At 40.2% G+C, this 17,221-nt stretch overlaps 1 protein-coding gene across 5 annotated transcripts in view; it reads right to left on the bottom strand.

Annotated features, from left to right (window-relative positions):
* The window catches only part of DOCK2 (dedicator of cytokinesis 2), a 601,528-nt gene that overhangs the window by 56,671 nt on the left and 527,636 nt on the right, over positions 1-17,221 (bottom strand). For all 5 annotated transcript variants that reach the window (XM_033927247.1, XM_033927252.1, XM_033927251.1 and 2 more), the window contains 4 exons: positions 15,437-15,578; positions 12,789-12,870; positions 11,510-11,594; positions 2,173-2,259 (listed from right to left, as the gene is read on the bottom strand). In XM_033927247.1, coding sequence (XP_033783138.1) covers positions 2,173-2,259; positions 11,510-11,594; positions 12,789-12,870; positions 15,437-15,578 — 396 coding nt within the window. The remainder of the gene's footprint in view (positions 1-2,172; positions 2,260-11,509; positions 11,595-12,788; positions 12,871-15,436; positions 15,579-17,221) is intronic.

Raw genomic sequence — 17,221 nt, 5'->3', positions numbered from 1 at the left:
GCTCAGATATTGGGACTATTGGAGCTGAGCTATTAGGTATTGCTTGGGACACTTATCTGTTTGCACCTGTCGAGAAGGTGAGGGCTATATTTTTGAAAGCCCTAGTTTATTTTGCATATTTCTTTGAACTGGAAAATTTACCATGGATGAAGTGTTTTATTGCCAATAAAGTGAGACACCATTTGAGGAAAGAACTTTATTAATCCTGACCCAATGTTCTTTTCTTATTTATAGCCAGCAGGACCTCCAACTTATTTTGAAGGCACGTGTAGGTCGGCCGTGGCTGAGCGGTGAACAGGGCCTAAGTCTAAACCCGGCACCTGCCTTGCCACAGTCCGCATATGCTGAATAAAACACCTGTGCTTTCTTCATGTCTCTAAGTTTTGTGGCTGACCAAAGTGACCTTTCATTACTAAGAACAAAATTGGATATTTAAATTGAATACTGTGAGCCCAGCCGGTCTGAATTCAGAGATTGAATGGATGACACTGATATGATGATGAGCTCTGTGATTGGTTGTGAGTGAATCAGCTATTTGAGTCTAGAATATCTGAATGCATCTTGAAACGTCGCCACCATCTTGAACTGGAAGAATATAGGTTAAAGATGCCAGCGGCATAATTCTAAAGGTATTGTTAAACTTCTTTAGAAATGTGATGTTAAAAATATTATTCTGCATGAGACTAAATGCTATTTGCAATATTTTTTGCAGTGGAGAGACCTTGATTCAGCAACTGGCGAGACATGCATGTTGGTTGCTGAATTCCTTCCTTGTAGAAATTAGAGAGAAGTGAAACGTAAAACATATTGGAGATAAGTGCAATGTGCATTTATAAGAGAAAGATTAATTATATTGAAAACTTAGAGTAGCATAAGCTTGATGATAAAGTGGGGCCAATGAAGAGGTGATGTTTAAATCCCTACTGATAATAAAATGTTGAATCGGCACGGGTGACATCATGAGGCGCCTGAAGAGATTAAAGACTATGGTGTGCAAAACTGTTTTCAGATGTGCTAAGCAGTATTTATGGTTACTTTATTTAGTTGTGTCTATTATATATAATGCTTTTAAATATATAAAAGCTGCCTATTTGGGAAGATTTCTGCTTATATATCACATGCTAATATGAACATTAGTGTGCGGCCATAATTGAAAAATACAGGAATCTGGCCTTTATATCCCAGAAGTAAAATGGCCTTAGTGTGCGGCAGGGACATCCATAAGGGCATGCTAAGGCCATTTTATAATGCTGTTTGGTAAAGGGGCCCCTAAAGTTTTATCATGGTTCAGTAAAGAGGCCCCTTAATGACTTTAAGATGCATTTTGAAGCATTACTTTTATCAACAAGGGTATCCTAAATCAGATTTGAAACATGTTACCATATATACGCGAATATAAACCAAGGTACCGGTAACCTTTTTTTTTTTTTTTTCTCCTAAAGAGGGGGGAAAAGATTGGCTCAAATATAAACCAAGAGTTTATATTTAAGAGCCCTGCCAAGTTCTGCACCCGGCCCCTCTCCCTCCCCAACCCTCTCCTGCTCTGCACTCTGTCCCCATTCCCTCCCTCCTTCAATTCCATAAGCCCTGATTTATATTCGAGTATATATGGTATGTTTTGTTATGTGCAATCTTATATCCCACCAAATCATCATTATTTTGAGTTCTAGATGGGTTACAGGCAACACATTGTTATATAGAATTTCATTTCAATTAAATATGTTACAAAGAATTATATGTGCTACATAAAGTTCTCAAATTATACATAGGTTCTGAGGTAATATATCATAAATAGCAGCTGACCATTAGCATGCTTATCTTAGAACTAGATATGCTCAAAGACTCATCCAAGGTCAGAAGAAAGAACAGGAAGATTAACTTTTGAATTTCCCTATTCAAAATTATCATTACAGTGACAGCATAGTGCTATCTAAACTAAACTAAACCTTAAGTTTATATACCGCATCCTCTCCATAAAGATAGAGCTTAGCACGGTTTACAGGAACTTTTATATAAGGAAGGAAAAACATAATAAGATTATGAATCCCTACAAACGTATGTACATAAACTAAGTCTAGCATAGCAAAATGCCGCACTGCAAAGCCAAATAAATTAGTTATCCTCACATGGTGAAATAAAGATATAACTGGCAGATAATATATTTACACATACATGTGACATGGCAGTAACCTCAAACCAGCGCAGGATCCCAGGAAGCTTGTAAGCTGTAACAAATGTTGTTCTCTCGATCCACATGGACTATAAAAGTAAAACAAATTTCAAGTTTATTGAGGCTTGATATACCGCTTTAATTACCAAAGAAGTTAGCATTATACAAAATTGAAAATTTAAGTAAAAATGGGGAAATGAAAACGCAAACTATAAGATACTACTGATGAAACATGGTAGAAAAGGGAAATGGGTGGGATTACATTACTTGAAAATAAAAAGGGGAATGGCAAGAACGAAAGGGAGAAGGGGAATGTGGCCTTTCTCTGCGTCTCATATGCATTTAACCCTAAGTCTAAATCTTGTAGGCATCTTTAAAGAGAGAGGTTTTGAGGCTGGATTTGAAGTTATTGGAGTTAGTTTTCTGTCTTAGGACTATATTCCATAATGTATTGTTTCATAGAGCAGCTGTCGAACAGAAGGAACTGTTGGAAGATATTGTTGTGAGGAACAAAGTGATCGCGAAGTTTCGTATGGGATCAAAAGCCTGCCAATAAACAAAGGGGTGTGATTAGATTGAACTTTGAATGCAACAAGAAGAATTTTAAATGTAATTCTATGGGTGATAGGTAACCAATGGGCTTTTTTCAAGAGTGGAGTAAGTAACATGGTCAAACTTCTTTGCATTAAAGATAATTTTTATGCCTGTGTTGTGGGTAAGTTGTAATCTCCTGATCTTCTTTTGAGTAATACCCTGATAGAGAGAATTTCAATAGTCTAATATGGAAATTACCAATGAATGAATAAGAATGTTAAGAGATTTTGACCCTGATTCAAAAAGGGCGCCCAATGCTGAGTGGTACTCAGGCGTCCAAACTAAGTGGTTAATGAGCCATTTAAGGGTCTTAACAAGCAATAATTGGCACATGGACATCCAAAGGATATGGACGTCACTTTGTAGATGCCTCCACAATTTTAAGGATGCCCACTGGGAAAACTCACACCTAACGGAATAGATGTGGGCGTAGAATGGGCGATGATTCAATATGGGCGTCCTTTGATTCATTTACGTAACGCTGAGTGAATGAAAACCAGGTCTACTTTTCAGCATAGTTTGAGCTTCAGACCTGAGTTCTATGGATGGAACTTAGGCACAGTTTGGACTTCCTTAATGCAATCTGCTAAACAGCCCTCTGGATTTTTATTTTTGCTTTCTTAAGCTCAAAATACATTTAGTAAGGCACCACATAAACAAAGCACATCAAAACACATATATTGCATGCAAAACCTTCTATTTTTGTGGACAAATTGTTAATTAGAGGAAAACATTCATTAACTGAAGCAGAGCATATGAAAAAAACTACAGCTTTAGGTTTCTTGCTAAAAAGCTACCCTTTTTTTCTGACTAAACAGTGCTCCAATCAACTCATTCTTGAAAGCAAAGAAAACACATGAAAAAAAAAATATATAGATTGCATATATAACTTCATTTGCAAAAACTTAAAAACTGAAAAAAAAACCAAGATACAGACCTTAGCATGGCTTCTACTTTATTGAAAATGGACCAGAAGGGAGCAGTGAAGGAAGAGAAAGAGGTCGCAGAAAGACTTAACATGTTCTTTTCGTCTGTATTTACAAGCGAAGACGCAACCAACATACCGGAACCTGAACAAATCTTCAATGGAAATCAAGCACAAAAGTTAACATCCATGGAAGTGAGCCTTGATGATGTGCGCAGGCAGATAGAAAAACTAAAAACTGACAAATCGCTGGGTCCGGATGGAATCCATCCAAGGGTTCTGAAGGAACTAAAGGAGGAAATAGCGGAACTACTACAGTAAATTTGCAACCTATCTCTGAAAACAGGTGTGATTCCGGAGGATTGGAAGATAGCCAACGTTGCGCCCATCTTTAAAAAGGGATCAAGAGGTGACCTGGGAAATTACAGACCGGTAAGTCTGACCTCGGTTCCGGGGAAAATGGCAGAAGCACTGATAAAAGAAAACATCAATGAACATTTTGAAAGAAACAAACTTCTGATAACCAGCCAACATGGTTTCTGCAGGGGGAGATCATGCCTGACTAACTTATTGCACTTCTTCGAAGGAATTAACAAACAGATGGACAGAGGAGACCCCATAGACATCATATACCTAGATTTCCAAAAAGCCTTTGACAAGGTGCCTCATGAACGTCTACTCCGGAAACTGAGGAACCATGGGGTGGACGGAGACGTGCATAGATGGATCAGAAACTGGTTAGAGGGTAGGAAACAGAGGGTAGGGGTGAAGGGCCACTACTCAGACTGGAGAAAGGTCACAAGTGGTGTTCCGCAGGGCTTGGTGCTCGGGCCGCTGCTTTTTAACATATTCATAAATGATCTAGAAACAGGGACGAAGTGTGAGATAATAAAATTTGCGGACGACATCAAACTATTTAGTGGAGCTCGGACAAAGGAGGACCGCGAAGAATTGCAAAGAGACTTGGACAAACTAGGGGAATGGGCAGAGAGATGGCAGATGAAATTCAATGTTGAGAAGTGTAATGTATTGCATGTGGGAAGCAAAAACCCGAGGTATAATTATACGATGGGAGGGATGTTATTGACTGAGGGTAATGGTGGACATGACAATGAAGCCGACGGCACAGTGTGCAGCTGCCGCTAAGAGAGCGAATAGAATGCTAGTTATAATCAAGAAGGGTATTACAACCAGAACGAAAGAAGTTATTCTGCCACTATATTGGGCAATGATGCGTCCACATCTTGAGTACTGCGTCCAGTATTGGTCACCGTACCTTAAGAAGGATATGGCGTTACTCGAGAGAGTTCAGAGGAGAGCGACACAACTGATTAAGGGGATGGAAAGCTTTTCATACGCTGAGAGATTGGAAAAACTGGGACTCTTTTTCCTGGTAAAGAGAAGATTAAGAGGGGATATGATAGAGACTTACAAGATCATGAAGGGCATAGAGAGAGTAGAGAGGGACAGATTCTTCAAACTTTCAGAAAATAAAAAAACAAGAGGGCATTCGGAAAAGTTGAAAGGGGACAAATTCAAAACAAATGCTAGGAAGTTCTTCTTTACACAACGTGTGGTGGACACCTGGAATGCAATTCCAGAGGACGTTATAGGGCAGAGTACAGTACTGGGATTTAAGAAAGGATTGGACAAATTCCTGCTGGAAAAGGGAATAGAGGGGTATAGATAGAAATTTACTGCACAGGTCCTGGACCTGTTGGGCCGCCGCGTGAGCGGACTGCTGGGCGCGATGGACCTCAGGTCTGACCCAGCGGAGGCATTTCTTATGTTCTTATGCACAATGCTGACCTCATTGTGAGATCATCAAGGTGCACCTGCAAGATAGAATGCCACAATTAAAATATGTGCTGGGATTTGAACCCATGACCTCTGGAGGATGAGCACAGGGCTCTTACCTGGTGAGCCACAGCTGTTTCCTTTCGGTCATGGGGGTTCCTACCATGAAAGCTTAGAGATCCTAGCCATGTGAAGGTAAAAATACCTGACAAGATCATAGCTTAGCAGATCCATAAGCTATCATATCAGATGTGAGGAAGAAAGACATTAGTGGAAGCTGCTTGGCTCAATGGGTAAAAGAAGAGGGAAGTCAGGCAACTGAAGGATAAGATACATGAACTGGAAGGACTCTACATCACAGAAGACCCACCCAGGACAGCGGAGGAATTCAAGAGAGGGAGACGCACTGAGGAAGAAGTCAGAGAACTTGAGGAATTCATTGAGGAGGCCTACAGGAGGAGGGTGGAAGAACATGAACATCAGAGGAAAGATGAAGACACACCAACATGGAAGGGAGAAGAAGTGGAAGTTGACTCCAAGAAAGAAACCCACAGAGGAATCCCGCAGGAAAGGGAGGAATGGTCTAGTAGATGCACGGAAGAAGAAGCATCTAAGCATACCAAGGACACAGAAGAAGAAGCAGCGAAGCACCCCGAGGACATAGACCTGCGACCGGAGCGAAAACTGAAGAGGGGAAAGTCCATGATCCTAATGGGAGATTCAATCCTCAGGCAAGTGGACAGCCACATAGCAGGTGGGAGAGAGGATCGACTGGTGACCTGCCTCCAAGGAGCGAGAACAAAGGACATCGTGGACAAAATTGGAAAGATCCTAGAAGGAGCAGAGACGGAAGAGACTGCAGTAATGATCCACATCGGAACAAATGATGTCAGCAGGAGGAACTACAGCAAAAGTGCACTGATAGAACAGTTCAAGATTCTTGGAAGGAAGTTGAAGATGAGGACTCAGAGGATAGCGTTTTCAGAGATCCTTACAGTACCGAGGGCAGATGTGAAGAGGCAGCCGGAACTACAATCAATAAATGCATGGATGAGGAGATGGTGTGAGGAAAAGAGGTTCCACTTCATGAGGAACTGGACAACGTTTTGTGGCAAGAGCAAGCTCTTCAGGAGAGATGGACTGCACCTGAGCAAGGCGGGAACTAGACTTCTGGCAAACAACGTCAGGAGAGGAATAGAACAGGCTTTAAACTAAGAAGAAGGGGAAAGCCAACAGTCAACCAAGTGTCAATGATTCAGAAGAAGGTATCCTGTGAAGAGGATAAGTGGGAGAAATGCTGGGAAGAAACTATGGGCAAAACACAGGAGCGGATTGAGCCAGAGGAGGAGGATAAGAGGATTGTTGCAGAGAAGAAGAAAATAAAGATCGATGCACAGGGAAAGGAAGTGAAGACTAAAAATTACCAGGACTTAAATTGCATATATACTAATGCAAGGAGCCTAAGGGACAAAATGGGGGAACTAGAAGTCATGGCCAAAACTGAGAACCTAGACATTATTGGGGTCTCCGAAACATGGTGGAATGAAGAAAACAAATGGGACATAGCACTACTGGGTACAAACTCTATCACGAGGACAAGTCAGGGCAGAAAGGAGGAGGAATAGCTCTATACATAAAAGAAAGTATACACTCTACCAGAGTGGACACAGCAGTGACGACCAACAAATTGGAATCACTATGGGTTAAAATACCGGGAAGGAAAGGGCCTGAGATAAAGATGGGCCTGTATTATTGTCCACCTGGGCAAAACGAAACTACCGATGAAGAAATGGAAGCTGAGATGAAACGAGAATGCAAAAGCGGTAATACGATCATTATGGGAGACTTCAACTATCCCGGGATAGACTGGAGTCTTGGAAACTCAAAATGCGCTAGAGCAGATTCCTGGAGGCTATACAGGACTGCTTCATGGATCTGCTTGTCAGAGAACCGACAAGAGGAAATGCCACTCTGGATCTAATCCTTAATGGGCTAAGAGGACCTGCAAAGAAAGTGGAAGTAGTGGGACCGTTGGGAAACAGCAATCACAATATGATCAAGTTCAAAGTTGAAGTAGGAATACCGAAGGGAAAGAGAACCACAGCGACATCTTTTAACTTCAAGAAAGGAAACTACGAAGCGATGAGAGTAATGGTAAAGAAGAAACTTAGGAACAGCACAAAGAATTGGCAGACTGTAGAACAAGCCTGGTCTTTATTCAAGGACACGGTGAGCGAGGCGCAAAATCTGTATATCCCCAGATTCAGAAAAGGGTGCAAAAAGAGCCGAACAAGACCCAGCGTGGATAACTAAAGAAGTGAAGAAAGCGATAGGCGATAAGAAGAATTCATTCAAGAAATGGAAAAAGGGCAAAACCAAGGAGAACTGGAAAGAACACAGGAAGTATCAAAAAGAATGTCAGCTTGTGGTTAGAAAAGCAAAAAGAGAATATGAAGAGAGGCTAGCCAGGGAAGCACGAAATTTCAAACCGTTCTTCAGATATGTTAAAGGGAAACAACCGTTTAGGGAGGAGGTGGGACCGTTGAATGACGGAGATAGGAAGAGAGTGGTGAAGGAGGAGAAAGAAGTGGCGGAAAGACTAAACAGGTTCTTTTCGTCAGTATTTACAAAATAAGACACATCCAACATACTGGAACCTGAACAAATCTTCAAAGGAGACCAAGCAGAAAAATTAACATCCATTGAAGTAAGCCTTAAGGACGTACACAGGCAGATAGAAAAATTAAAAACTGACAAATCACCAACCCTAGGGTATTGAAAGAACTAAAGGAGGAAATAACAGAACTACTACAGCAGGTTTGTAATCTATCTCTGAAAACAGGCGTGATCCCGGAATATTGAAAGATAGCCAATGTTATGCCCATCTTTAAAAAGGGATCGAGAGGTGACCCGGGGAACTACAGACCAGTGAGTCTGACCTCGGTTCCGGGGAAAATGCCGGAAGCGCTGATAAAGGATAGCATCGAGGAGCATCTAGAAAGGCATAAGCTTAAGATAACAAGCCAACATGGCTTCTGCAAGGGAAGATCGTGCCTGATGAACTTATTGCACTTCTTCGAAGGAATTAACAAACAGATGGACAAAGGGGACCCCATAGACATTGTATACTTGGACTTCCAAAAAGCCTTTGACAAGGTACCCTTTGAACGCCTACATCAGAAACTGAAGAACCATGGGGTGGAAGGAGACGTACACAGATGGATCAGGAATTGGTTGGCGGGCAGGAGGCAGAGGGTAGGAGTGAAGGGCCACTACTCGGACTGCAAGAAGGTCACGAGTGGTGTTCTGCAGGGGTCGGTGCTTGGACTGCTGCTATTCAATGTATTTATAAATGATATAGAAACAGGGACGAAGAATGAAGTAATAAAATTTGCAGATGACACCAAGCTATTTAATGGTGCTAGGACTAAAGAGGACTGCGAAGATTTACAAAGGGACCTGAACAAACTAGGGGAGTGGGCGACGAGATGGCAGATGAAGTTCAATGTAGTGAAATGTAAAGTCTTACACGTAGGAAACAGAAACCCGAGGTACAGCTACACGATGGGAGGGCTGTTCCAACCACTAGTCCACTAATACTCAAGAAAGGTACTTGGGGGTAATGGTGGACATGACAATGAAGCCATAGGCACAATGCACAGCGGCCGCTAAGAAAGCAAATAGAATGCTGGGAATAATCAAGAAGGGTATTACAAGAAGAACAAAAGAAGTTATCCTGCTGTTGTATTGGGTGATGGTGCGCCCGCATCTGGAGTACTGCGTCCAATATTGGTGGACATACTTAAAGAAGGATATGGCAATACTCGAAAGGGTTCAGAAGAGAGCGACACATTTGATAAAAGGTATGGAAAACCTTTCATACGCTTAAAGATTAGAGAGACTGGGGCTATTTTCGCTGGAGAAGCGGAGACTTAGAGGGGAAATGATAGAGACTTACAAGATCACGAAGGGCATAGAGAAAGTGGAGAAGGACAGATTCTTCAAACTTTCGACAACTACAAGAACGAGAGGGCATTCAGAAAAATTAAAAGGGGACAGATTTAGAACTAATGCTAGGAAGTTCTTCTTCACCCAACGGGTGGTGGACACCTGGAATGCGCTTCCAGAGGGCGTGATAGGACAGGGTACGGTATTGGAGTTCAAGAAGGGATTGGGCAATTTTCTGCAGGAAAAGGGGATAGAAGGATATAGATAGAGGGTTACTATACAGGTCCTGGACCTGATGGGCCGCCACGTGAGTGGACTGCTGGGCATGATGAACCTCTGGTCTGACCCAGCAGAGGCACGGCTTATGTTCTTAATGGATCTTTTCCTTTAATTAGCAAATAGCATTGCTGTTTGTCCACAAAAATAGAAGGTTTTGCATGCAATATATCTGTTTTGATGTGCTCTGTTTATGTGGTGCTTTATTAAATGTATTTTGAGCTTAATAAAGCAAAAATAAATCCCAGAGAGCTATTTAACAGATCGCATTAAGGACATCCAAACTGCGCCTAAGTTCCTGTCATAGAACTCAGGTCTATCTGAAGCCTAAACCATGCTCAAAAGTAGACATCCTTACAATGCCTATAAGATCTAGTTTTACAATTGCTATGCAGCTTGCTAGCTCACTCTGTAGCACACAGGTTAAACCTACAGCCTTCTACCCTAATGTTGCTGGTTCGAATCCTAGTCACTCTGTCTGATGGAAGAGAAATAAATAAAAGCTTTAAACAAACCCAACTCCCAGTATCACAATTATAATGAAAAACATCATAAAATCTCCATTCAAATAACATCATAATAATAAAATATTATAACATTAAGGACATTGGACGTCTAACTGTCACCTAAAACCTGATTCTCTAAAGGCCATTTCAAAAATTAGACATCTAAACATTGCTAAGCATCACTGAGTGCGATTCTACAAAGGACACCTCTCTTAGACATCCAAACCGTGCCTAACTTTAGACACACTTTGCAGAATCAGGACCTCAGTTACAGTTTTCACCTCGACATTCAGCCCACAACACTCAGCAATTTTTGAATCACTGGCCACCACGAGCAGTTTAGATCTACAGGCCATCCCTGGATACCAGCACTGAATATTTGGGGACTGGGTGGTGGCCAATGTTATCTGAGTACTAGTGAAATTTGGACCAATATCCAGATATCTCAGATCTTCCCCTGCCCAAATGTTTCCCCCATGTCTCTTCCTCTCTCTGCTTCCTCTCATTTCTCTTTGTAAGTCGCCTTGAGCTTGCTTAGGTATGTGCGACGCAGAAATAGAAGATTAGATTAGATAACATTAGGTCAGTCTTTGTGCTATTCTATCTTTTTGCGAGTAATTCCCCAATAAGGAGGCAATTCTATAAGTGGGCAACTCCTTTGAGGCACCCTGACGCTACATGGTAACAGCCTATTCCTACATGGTAACAGCCAGATTCCATTACAAACTAGAGGCATAACCTGGTACTTCCAGGTCTTACTTTTGCGCACTCACAGTTACATCAGTCATAGACCTGGAGTTACTGTAGTCACATAAATAGTTAATGTTCTAGAATCAGAAGGGTTGCAAGAACCGAGACAACATAAATCTGATTGATTTATTTGACTGGGTGATCAAAGAATTGGATAAAGACATGCTCTTGATGTAATCCATTTGGATATCAGCAAAGTCTTTGATATGGTTTAGGGTGATCAGGTTACCCATTCCAGAAGGGTGGTAGATGCATGGAACAGTCTCCTGGAAGAGGTGGTCGAGACAGAGACTGTGTCCGAATTCAAGAAGGCATGAGATAGGCATGTGGGATCTCTTAGAGAGAGGAACATATAATGGTTACTATGGATGGGCCATTTGGCCTTTATCTGTCATCATGGTTCTCTATATATTTTGGATCAGAAATTCCTCTAGTGCATTTCATTGTAAAATTAATAGGTGTCCCTCATGTGCAGAGGGACCATGTTAGCTCTATTATCCAAAATAACATTCTACATCATCACTAAGTTTAAGTGATACTCACAGCAAACTCATTTTCAGGATCAATAGAGCCCCTCTGCACAGGCCTGGAATACTGGAATCTTTGTACATAGTTGGACTTGTAAAAACTGAAAAATTTAAAACCATGTAAAACACAAAAGAGAAAAAGCATCATTTGTATTTTCTCCTCACAAGACGTCCAGCTTATAATGGAAATTCTACAAACACCAAATAATAGCATGGCGCTATTCAGTAACATATGCAGCCATTGCCATTCTTCTGTATATTTGAGGGGGCATATACAGGGTGAAGCATGGGCGGGCAAAGGGTGAGATTGACATGGTGTAACTGATCATGGTCATATATTGTCACATATCTCCCTCATGCATCTGTATTCCTTGGTGCCATTGTTTCTGGTGCTCATTTCTTGAAATCCTTTCAAGAATTGCCTTCCTTATGTATAACCTCCAATTCATCCATATTTCAGTGTCTGAATCAGGATGCATCGCCTCAGTTAAACACTGATTATTGTACTCGTATAAAAACATTGTTGGTCTTTCCTGCTTCTTCCAAGTTTATTATATAATTTGATTAATCGCCTATCTCAATTTCTAGGCGATATACAGTTTACATAAATAATCAAATATAGGGAACAGAACAGACAGACAATATTCAGATCAAATTAAAATACTAAATACAAACATTTCTATACATAGTTTAACTTATACATATAATATCAAGGCAAAGGGAAAATTATTAATGGGTTACAATCCATATTAATTTAATATCGTTTAAGGAAAGAACAATAGGAAGGGCAACAGGTAAAGTTTATAATAGTATACAAAGTAAAAAGAAAAAAGGAAGCAAGTCTTTGTGATTTATTCATTAAAAGCGTCTATAAAAAGGAAACTCTTAAGTTTGGATTTGAATTTATCTAAGTGCTTTTCCTCTCTAATAAATAGTGGGAGGTCATTCCAAGATTGGAGTGCTGTTATTGAAAAAATGGTGTGACGCCTCGTATTGATAACTTTCAGTGAGGGAATGGCCAATAAGTGTTGATCTTGGGATCTTAACTGTCTCGAAGTAAGATGAGGAATTAAAACTCTAAATATAAAAGCAGGGGTTTTAAATAATAATGATTTCAAAGTAAGATTCGGTGTGCAACTGGGAGCCAATGTGCTTTTTTAAGTAATGGAGAAACATGATCGAATTTTTTGGCTATCAGGGCAACTTTATCAATATCTATACTAAGACTGGAGCTTAACACTCACTGGACATGTAGCTATGACATGTGGTAATAAATTGGTATAAACATTTCTTACTTTATGATCTGATCTGGCACAGGCTTATTCATAAATTGGGGCTGCTCCTCCAGCACAGGCTGCACTGTAAAGCACTGGATATCTAATGGACAGACAAATTAAGGTAAATGGGAATATGACAATAGCATACAATGCCCACTGCAACAACATTGTACTCGACCCATGATAGGCTGATGAACCACAGGGAAAGGAGTGACAAAAAGAAGGAAGCCAGATTTCCTGCCGAAACCCAGAATTACAATCATGGGCAGGGCCATTTTCAATATGACCTCTCCCCAGTTTTGAACATTTTGGAAACAACAGCCAAAAATACAGCAGAAAAATGGCCATTTCCAAAACAGAAAAAGGTCTAACTTTTTGATTCAAAAATTGCCATTTGCTAGACATTTTTGAGCTCATTGCCTCTATCTTTTAGGACCATTTTTGAAGAAAAAAAAGTCCAAGGGAAAAATGCACAAAAACAAGCCATTGAGATGTATTGGGGCCCAGCATTCTTAGTAGACTGGCCACACAGACATCCTGGTAGTAAGGCACCTTAGGGGGGAACTGCAGTAGACTTCACATAAAGGTCCTAGGTACACATCTCACCATTACCCCTTCAAAACCTACTGTACTCAACTATACACCACAACAGTATAAGAACATAAGAATTGCCGTTGCTGGGTCAGACAAATGGTCCATCGTGCCCAGCAGTCTGCTCCCGCGGCGGCCCTTAGGTCAGAAACTAGTGCTCCGAGTCTGCCCTTACCTGTGTACATTTTGGTGTAGCAGGAATTTGTCTAACTTTGTGTTGAATCCCTGGAGGATGTTTTCCCCTATAACAGCCTCTGGAAGAGCATTCCAGTTTTCCACCACTCTCTAGGTGAATAACTTCCTTACGTTTGTTAGATGAGTTCCTGCTGAACCGGAACGTGCGCAGGTAGGGCTGGTCTCAGGGCACTGGTCTTTGACCAGAGGGCTGCCGCGTGAGCGGACTGCTGGGCACAATGGACCACCAGTCTGACCCAGCAGTGGCAATTCTCATGTTCTTATGTACATGTTTATGATATGAAATAGCAACATAAGTATGTATGTACTAGAACGGGGTAGGCAATTCAAGTCCTCAAGAGCCACAGGCAGGTCAGGTTTTCAGGATATCCACAACAAATGTGCATGAGATAGATTTGCATCTCAAGGAGGCAGTGCATGCAAATCCATCTTATACATATTCATTGTGGATATCCTGAAAACCTGACCTGCCTGTGGCTCTCAAGGACTGGAATTGCCTACCCCTGTACTAGAACATACACATTTTATGTTGGTCAGTTTAGAGCTGTCACAGAAGCCTAGTGTATCTTGCCAGTTTCACCTTACAGGGGACATCAACCACTAAGCATTACAAGGGCAACCTCCCCTAATGCTCAAGAGGAGTGATTCTCAATATGATCACTTTTCTGAAACCTAGACATCCCAGGTAGCAAGTAGAAAAACCATCGTTGATCTCTTTGGACATATATCCCAAACATACCTAGATCATGCCACTTTCTCTTGGGTTCTAATTCACTACAGCTTAATATACCATGGGAGTAATCACTGTGGTATCTCTGTACTGCAGGTTGCTGATTCCTATATAAAATGAATAATGCTGCTTATGAGCCACCTTGCATGCAGTGTTGTTCCAGCTTACCCAGAGCATTTGCTCACAAAGATACCTGAATAAAATATGTGCATATCTCTGAATCCTGATGTCCATCCATAGCCTCTCCTATTTGCATATGTTTTAGCCAGAAGTTGATTTATTTAGCCAAAAAGGAAGACTATCAAAATCAGGTGGCTGCCAAAGTTGATCAAGTAAATCCTTTGAATATTGCCCCTTTAGTACTATTCACAGCCTATTTATCATTAACCATTGATTCAAGTAGTTTAGAATCATCATTATTTAAATCCACCTGAGCTACCTTGGCTTTTTTTCATATCCAATCTCTCAAAGATAGTAATCTCATTTTTTAATGGTATCCTTTGAAGATATCTCATTTCAAACTATGAGCACCTAAGTTCTATTTCGTTTAAGGTAGAATAAGCTCTTGCCTCTAAAAAATGTTTCCTAGTTACTGGAATTATGTACTGCAAATTGTGGTGAAACAGACTTCTTCTATGTAAAATTATTCATTGTTTGTCTAAAATGTATTTACTTTAGCAAAAGTATGTTTTCTGATGAGCTCTAGGCTGGCCAGCAAGTGGTGGCATAATGGTGCAAAGTTCTGCAGTCTCAGGATGAAGGGACTAATTTCTGAGATATGATATCAGCTCACTGAAATGCAGATTGAAACAGTTACTTTTGATATCTTGAAGAAATAGAGTTTGAAATCGAAGGAACATGAACGTGCATGGACACGGTGGTAACAGCTCCGACACAAAGAATTCCTGTCAGAGCTGTTACCGCCACAGCTGGCGCTAAAAACCACGCTACAGTTTTGTTAAAGGGTTGGGGGGGTAAAAGTAGCCTCAGAAAAGTGAGCTCTTAAATTAGATTAGAAGTAATTTATAAAGAAAGAAAGGAAAAAAAAAAAAAAGAATAGGAGTAATTTATAGGTTAGAAGGTTTTGGTTTTTTATCAAAGCAATTTCTAAGAGAATGATGCAATATTTAAAGATTGCAGATAAGGATACATTGGCCAGGAGAATTTCTGACATCATTTTCAGGAGATGACGTGGTGTTCATCCTTTCAGAAAATGGAAATTGGGTCATGAGCTGTATCTGGAAGTCTTCTCTATGCTCATACTCCTTCCCCCGACAGATAAACACCTTGTTCTGAAAGGTACCAATGGAACAAAGTGAGACAGAAAAATGGATACTGCTGTACGCAAAGGTGCATTTAGAAAATATAAGAAATAATACAGATAGCAATTCTTTTTTTTTTATAAATCTTTATTCATTTTAAATTTTACAAGTGTACAGAAAATCATTCATATAATATACAATTCCACTTGAATTTCTACAATTCTCACAGAAAAAAGTTTAATCCTTCCCCACTCCACATATAACAATCTTTATATTAGATATCCCATAATATAGTAATTACATCTTTTCCATTTAACCTTAAGAAAACTAAAACCCACCCACCCTCCCTATACCATCTATATTAAAAAGGGGAAAATACTGATTATTCATTATAATAATTCATTAATGGCCCCCATACATCCTTAAATTTCTTAAAACATCCTTTTCTAACAGCTAATATTCTCTCCATTTTATACACATGACACACCGTACTCCACCAAAAAAAGTAATTCAATCTTGTGTAATCCTTCCAATTAAAAGTTATCTGTTGAATGGCAACTCCTGTTAGAATCATTAAAAGCTTATTATTATTGGAAGATATTTGAGATTTAGCCCTCATAGACATACCAAATAAGATGGTGTCATATGATAAAGCTACAGGGTTTTCAAGCATACAATTTATTTGATCCCAAATCAATTTCCAAAAAGCATTAATAAAAGGACAACAAAATAATAAATGATCTAAAGTTCCAGCCTCAAGATGACAATGCCGACACCTATTAGACCTAGAGCAATCCAATTTTTGTAAACGCACAGGGGTCCAGAGTGCTCTATGTAACAGGAAAAACCATGTTTGCCTCATAGACGCAGACATTGTACAACTCATCCTCCAAGACCAAATGCGTGGCCATTGAGATGCATTAATTTGATGCTTAATCTCAATGCTCCAAATTTCTCTAAGTCCACTTTTTGGTTTCTTGTTCAAATAGCCAGATAATACTTTATTACATTACATTACATTAGTGATTTCTATTCCGCCATTACCTTGCGGTTCAAGGCGGATTACATTCCAACTAAAAAACAGGAATTACATACAAATTAAAAGGAGTAGAATAAGCGATGACATAGAATTTTTAAGGTAATAAACATTGGATAAAGAGTTACCAAAGGGAAGTGGAGGTCTTTAGGAGGTAAGAATATGGTGAAATTATGGGTTTTAGATAGTATTTGATAGGTAAAAGTGTTGTTAAGAGTAAGAGGTTTTAAGGGTGGGTGTGGTTAGGACTGTTTCAGGGCTTTCTTGAAGAGTATAGTTTTTATTTGTTTTCTGAAAATCTTGTAGTCTGGGGTGGTTAACAGTAGGTTGGAGATTTGGTTATCCATTCTTGCAGCTTGAGTGGCTAGGAGGCCGTCGTATTGTTTTGACCGTTTTACTTCCTTGATCGGGGGAGGTGTGAAAGGGGAGTGCGTTTTTCTATGTCTGGTTGAGGTTGCTTGGATGAGGCGATTGTTTAGGTAGGCTGGGCTGTTTCCATTTAGGGTTTTGAATATCATGCAGTAGAATTTAAATAATATTCTTTCTTGGATTGGTAGCCAGTGTGAGTTGATGTAGGCTTCTGTGATATGATCATGTTTCCTCAGTGAGTAGATGAGTCTCAGAGCAGTGTTTTGGA

Source organism: Geotrypetes seraphini, chromosome 18 (assembly GCF_902459505.1).
Source record: "Geotrypetes seraphini chromosome 18, aGeoSer1.1, whole genome shotgun sequence".
NCBI lineage: Eukaryota > Metazoa > Chordata > Amphibia > Gymnophiona > Dermophiidae > Geotrypetes > Geotrypetes seraphini.
This window is presented reverse-complemented; position numbering and strand designations above follow the sequence as displayed.